Source organism: Rhincodon typus, chromosome 8 (genome assembly GCF_021869965.1).
Source record: "Rhincodon typus isolate 14 chromosome 8, sRhiTyp1.1, whole genome shotgun sequence".
Taxonomy (NCBI): domain Eukaryota; kingdom Metazoa; phylum Chordata; class Chondrichthyes; order Orectolobiformes; family Rhincodontidae; genus Rhincodon; species Rhincodon typus.
The window spans coordinates 81,518,609-81,524,608 of NC_063339.1; the positions used below are offsets into that span (position 1 = coordinate 81,518,609).

At 45.4% G+C, this 6,000-nt stretch overlaps 1 protein-coding gene across 3 annotated transcripts in view; it reads right to left on the minus strand.

Annotated features, from left to right (window-relative positions):
• The window catches only part of dpf3 (double PHD fingers 3), a 98,684-nt gene extending 92,952 nt beyond the window's left edge, over nt 1-5,732 (minus strand). For 2 of the 3 annotated variants that reach the window (XM_048600403.1, XM_048600402.1), the window contains exon 1: nt 5,644-5,731. In XM_048600403.1, coding sequence (XP_048456360.1) covers nt 5,644-5,711 — 68 coding nt within the window. In that variant the 5' untranslated portion in view covers nt 5,712-5,731. Of the gene's footprint in view, nt 1-5,643 lie in introns of all 3 variants that reach the window. The other variant, XM_048600404.1, reaches the window with a different exon arrangement.
• Nucleotides 5,733-6,000: the final 268 nt, after the last annotated feature.

Consider the following 6,000-nt stretch of genomic DNA (forward strand, 5'->3'; position numbering starts at 1 on the left):
AGTAAAGAGCCTACCTCTGACGTCTCCTCTATATCTACCTCCACTCACTTGGTGACAGGACACTGGCCTCTGCAGTTATAACATCTAGCTTAAACCTCACTGAAGTGGCACTGAAAAATAACCATCAGTTCTGCAAAGTCAGGCTAACTGGTCCAGAATTCCTGTTTTTTTTTCTCCTTACTTTCTTTTACAAACAGTGGCATTACAGGATTTTCAGGCCTTGGAGATTTATCAGTCTTAATTTCTCCAACACCATTTCCCTACTAATTCGGATTTCATTCAGTTCCTCCCCTTCACTAGGCCATATCCTTTAGGTCATGAATAAGGTTTCAAGGTCGCAGGAATGTACCGGCAGGCAGGAAGGTGGTTTGAAGTGTGTCTACTTAACGCCAGGAGCATCCGGAATAAGGTGGGTGAAATTGCAGCATGGGTTGGTACCTGGGACTTCGATGTTGTGGCCATTTTGGAGACATGGATAGAGCAGGGACAGGAATGGTTGTTGCAGGTTCCGGGGTTGAGATGTTTCAGTAAGATCAGGGAAGGTGGTAAAAGAGGGGGAGGTGTGGCATTGTTACTCAAGGACAGTATTACGGTGGCAGAAAGGACGTTTGATGAGGACTCGTCTACTGAGGTAGTATGGGCTGAGATTAGAACCAGGAAAGGAGAGGTCACCCTGTTGGGAGTTTTCTATAGACCTCCGAAAAGCTCCAGAGATGTAGAGGAAAAGATTGCAAAGATGATTCTGGATAGGAGCAAAAGTAACAGGGTAGTTGTTATGGGGGACTTTAACTTTCCAAATATTGACTGGAAACGCTATAGTTGGAGTACTTTAGATGGGTCAGTTTTTGTCCAATGTGTGCAGGAGGGTTTCCTGACACAGTACGTAGATAGGCCGACAAGAGGCGAGGCCACATTGGATTTGGTACTGGGTAATGAACCAGGCCAGGTGTTAGATTTGGAGGTAGGTGAGCACTTTGGTGATAGTGACCACAATTCGGTTACGTTTACTTTAGCGATGGAAAGGGATAGGTACATACCGCAGGGCAAGAGTTATAGCTGGGGGAAAGGCAATTGGCAAGATTTAGGATGCACAGGATGGAGAAGGAAACTGCAGGGGCTGGGCACAATTGAAATGTGGAGCTTGTTCAAGGAACAGCTACTGCGTGTCCTTGAGAAGTACGTACCTGTCAGGCAGGGAGGATGTGGTCGAGAGAGGGAACCGTGGTTTACTAAAGAAGTTGAATCTCGTCAAGAGGAAGAAGGAGGCTTATGTAGAGATGAAGCGTGAAGGCTCAGTTAGGGTGCTTCAGAGTTACAAGTTAGCCAGGAAGGACCTAAAGAGAGAGTTAAGAAGAGGCAGTAGGGGACATGAGAAGTCTTTATCAGGTAGGATCAAGGAAAACCCTAAAGCTTTCTATAGGTATGTCAGGAATAAAAGAATTACTAGAGTAAGATTAGGGCCAGTCAAGGACAGTAGTGGGAAGTTGTGCGTGGAGTCCGAAGAGATAGGAGAGGCGCTAAATGAATATTTTTCGTCAGTATTCACGCAGGAAAGAAGACAAAGACAAAGACAAAGACAAAGACAAAGTTGTCGAGGAGAATACTGAGATACAAGCTATTAGACTAGACGGGATCGAGGTTCATAAGGAGGTGTTAACAATTCTGGAAAGTGTGAAAATAGATAAGTCCCCTGGGACGGATGGGATTTATCCTAGGATTCTCTGGGAAGCTAGGGAGGAGATTGCAGAGCCTTTGGCTTTGATCTTTATGTCGTCATTGTCTACAGGAATAGTGCCAGACGACTGGAAGATAGCGGTTGATGTGGTGTATATGGATTTCAGTAAAGCATTTGATAAGGTTCCCCATGGTAGGCTATTGCAGAAAATACAGAGGCATGGGATTGAGGGTGATTTAGCGGGTTGGATCAGAAGTTGGCTAACTGTAAGAAGACAGAGGGTGGTGGTTGATGGGAAATGTTCATCCTGGAGTTCAGTTACTAGTGGTGTACCTCAAGGATCTGTTTTGGGGCCACTGCTGTTTGTCATTTTTATAAGTGACCTGGATGAGGGCGTAGAAGGATGGGTTAGTAAATTTGCGGATGACACTAAAGTCGGTGGAGTTGTGGATAGTGCGGAAGGATGTTGCAGGTTACAGAGGGGCATAGATAAGCTGCAGAGCTGGACTGAGAGGTGGCAAATGGAGTTTAATGCGGAAAAAAGTGTGAGGTGATTCACTTTGGAAGGAGTAACTGGAATACAGAGTACTGGGCTAATGGTAAGATTCTTGGTAGTGTGGATGAGCAGAGAGATCTCGGTGTCCATGTGCATGGATCCCTGAACGTTGCCACCCAGGTTGATAGGGTTGTTAAGAAGGCATACGGTGTGTTAGGTTTTATTGGTAGAGGGATTGAGTTTCGCAGCCATGAGGTCACGTTGCAGCTGTACAAAACTCTGGTGCGGCCACACTTGGAATATTGCGTACAGATCTGGTCGTCGCATTATAGGATGTGGAAGCATTGGAAAGGGTGCAGAGGAGATTTACCAGGATGTTGCCTGGTATGGAGGGAAGGTCTTATGAGGAAAGGCTGAGGGACTGGAGGCTGTTTTCGTTAGAGAGAAGAAGGTTAAGAGGTGACTTAATAGAGACCTACAAAGATGATCAGAGGATTAGATAGGGTGGACAGTGAGAGCCTTTTTCCTCGGATGGTGATGGCTAGCACGAGGGGACATAGCTTTAAATTGAGGGGTGATCGATTTAGGACAGATGTCAGAGGTAGGTTCTTTACTCAGTAGTAAAGGCGTAGAATGCCCTGCCTGCAACAGTAGTAGACTCGCCAACTTTAAGGGCATTTAAATGGTCATTGGATAAACATATAGATGATAATGGAATCATGTAGGTTAGATGGGTTTGAGATTGGTTTCACAGGTCGGCGCAACATCAAGGGCCGAAGGGCCTATACTGCGCTGTAATGTTCTAGTGTTCTATATTCTATCTAACCCAAAATATTTGGGATGTTATCTGTGTCCTCTTTTGGAGACAGAACCAGTAATATGCACTTAAACAGTCCATCATCTCTGATTCCCCCGTTATAAAGCTTCTCTTGTTTCTGACTGCAAGGGGCCTCCATTAATCTTTTTCACTTCAGATAACTACTGAAGCTTTTACAATGATGGCCTAGTGGTATTATCACTAGGACGTTATTCCAGAGACCCAGATAACATTCTGGGAACCTGGGTTTGAATCCTACCACAGCAGACGGTGAGATTTGAATTCAATAAAGATATCTGGAATTGAGATTCTAATGATGGCCATGAATCCATTGCCGATTGTCGTAAAAGCATTAGTGAACCACGTGGGTTCTTTAGTGGAGGAAACTGCCACCGTTGCCTGGTCTGGCCTACATGGGACTCCAGACTCATAGCAATGTGGTTCACACTGAACTGCCTTCTGGGTAATTCAGGATAGGCAATAAATGCTGCCTAGCCAGCAACACCCTCACAAACCAGGCCAAGATACTTCACAGGTGTGAAAATCAAGCCAAAATAATTGATTATTAACAGCCAGCTACACAAGGAGGTATTAAAATTAGAAATCAACATTTCAGCAAAGAGGTCAATCTTAACAAGTGTCTTGAAGCAGTAGAGAGGGGTGAAAAAGTGAAGAAAATTAGAGAAGGTGTTCTAGAAGAGGTCAGCAGAAAGCAGGGTAACTAAAAGATGAAGAGCACAAATGTACAAGATGCCAGAATTGAAGAGGTATCGGAAGACTGTCAGATCGGAGGAAATGACAGATAGAGCGAGGCTAAGACCATTGAAGTATATGAACACAAAGGTTGAAAAATTTGAAGTTAGGTCAGTAAACCCCAGGCCAAGTGAATCGGACATTGTATTAGTAAACACCCAGAAAGGAGAATTTTGAACTTTTAAAAAAAAAAAAAAAAGAATTGCTGGAGATACTCAGCAGATTTAGCAGCATCTGAAGGTAAAGCACCGCCAACCTTTTGGGTCCAAATGACACTTAGTCAGAACCTTATTTCAGGTTTAGCGGAGAGTTCAAGGTTGTTCAGGTCAATTCCTGTTTTAACAAAAAAAAACCTGGAACAGCGTTTCATCAGCAGCTGACCGCAGAGCAGAGACGTGAAATTTTAAACAGATTGAATTGATGGCCTGGGTGATAGCACACCATGACAGCAGATATCCTAGTAGTAGTTATAAGTATCAACAGCAAAGGTACCGATAAGCAATTAGAAGTTCAGAAAAAAAAAACCAACAGCTTGGGAGGAGGGGTACTGGGAAAATAAGTATTTGCTAAAGCAATGAACAAGCAACCAATAATAGGGAAGCAGCAATATTAAACATCCATTGCACTGTAGGGGATTGCCAATATTCAATGGACCATTTCACCAGCAATAAAAATATGCAATTACATCCAAGAATAAACTACAACATTCAATTATGTGCAGTCTAAAAGAGATCACTGGCTGCTTCCTACAGAAATGAACAATCACTGTAAAGTATCAAGAAGCAGGTCAGTAATACTGTAACCCAGCATGGGTGCCGTTCATTCAACCTTGAGCAAGCAACAGTGTGCATGACACTTAGTCTAATGCTCCCTTTGCAAAAGCAATTAACAAAAGACCAGAAATCCCTTCTGAAAGGCAATGTTGGAACCCTTGAATACAGAATTAAAACACCCAAAGATAACAATGACTTTAAGAAGGTAATGGTAAAGTTGCTACCATCCTACCAGACCACAAGGCTGCTCTCATGAGAGAGGGATGACTGCTAGTGGTTTAACCCAAGAGTCACCACACTTCAAGTGAGGGGAAAGGTGGAGGAAGAATGTCCTTCATGGTAATCTCAGCTAGTGCAAGAATTAAATTCACGCTGTTGGTAATAATCTCAACCAGCCAACTGAGCTAACTAATCCCTATAAGTGACCTTACACAGGTGGTGAATGCAGAGGTTGAAAAGCTGACCTCCGAAGTTCGTAAGTAAATGAAACGAGTCCATTCAAAGTCACTTTTTAAACAGTAAAGACAGTTTAACAATGGGGAAAACAGTACAGCTCGTATGCTGCAAAAGCTGATACATCATCCAGGAGATCCCACATCACTGTTCCAGATCAAAATCAAAATACAAGCAGGCTTTCACGTGCACGCAACTAACTGCGATGAAGTCGCAATTCATTTCACTCTTGGAGGGAGTAAGCAGTAAAAACAGCAGCAATCGGTAGCAAATATTTCTCTGCAAATGGTCAACAACATTCGCTCCCTCCAGACCCCATTCAGATAGTGTGGGGCAGCAGCAGCAGCCTTCTGGTCAGACACCACACCCAGTACAGCACCCACCTCTGCCCATCCTCCCAGTCACCCCGTGCCCTTCCAACTGAACATATTATTCAGCACATAAACCCCCATCCCCTTGGCCGCAGCTCCTGAGCCTCAGCTCTGGCGCTGAAGCTGTCAAGGAGCTGCTGGCTACCCACTCCGCCGGCCGAAGCTGGCGATCAGCGGGGCCAAGCCAAGTGGAATGGTATTCCGGCCAAGGCCAGCAGCCAGCAGCCAGCAGCCAGCAGCCTTCCCCCCCCGCCCCCATCTCAGTGTGCATGTCTGTGTGGCCAAGTCTCCCTGGCTGGACTCACGCTTTCAGCGGGCTGGTTCTGGTACCGTGCCCGGTGCCGGGACTAGGAGACTGAAGCACAGCCGCCATCTTGCTCCAATGAAAGTGAACAGCCGGTTGCGGGCTCTTACAGTCAGGCTGTTGCCAATCAAAGCGCAGCACTGCATTTGGGGGGCGGAGACACCGCACTCATTGGTCAGCATCAACCCGCAGCTCCGCCCACTTTCCATTGTCACTGCGCCCACTGCCCAACACTGGACACTGTACCACTCTGGACCCACTTTGCCAACTGTATAACATTGGACACTGTGTCTGCTGTCCAACACTGGATATTAAGCTCTCTATACAACTCTAGACACTGTATCCACTGCCCAACACT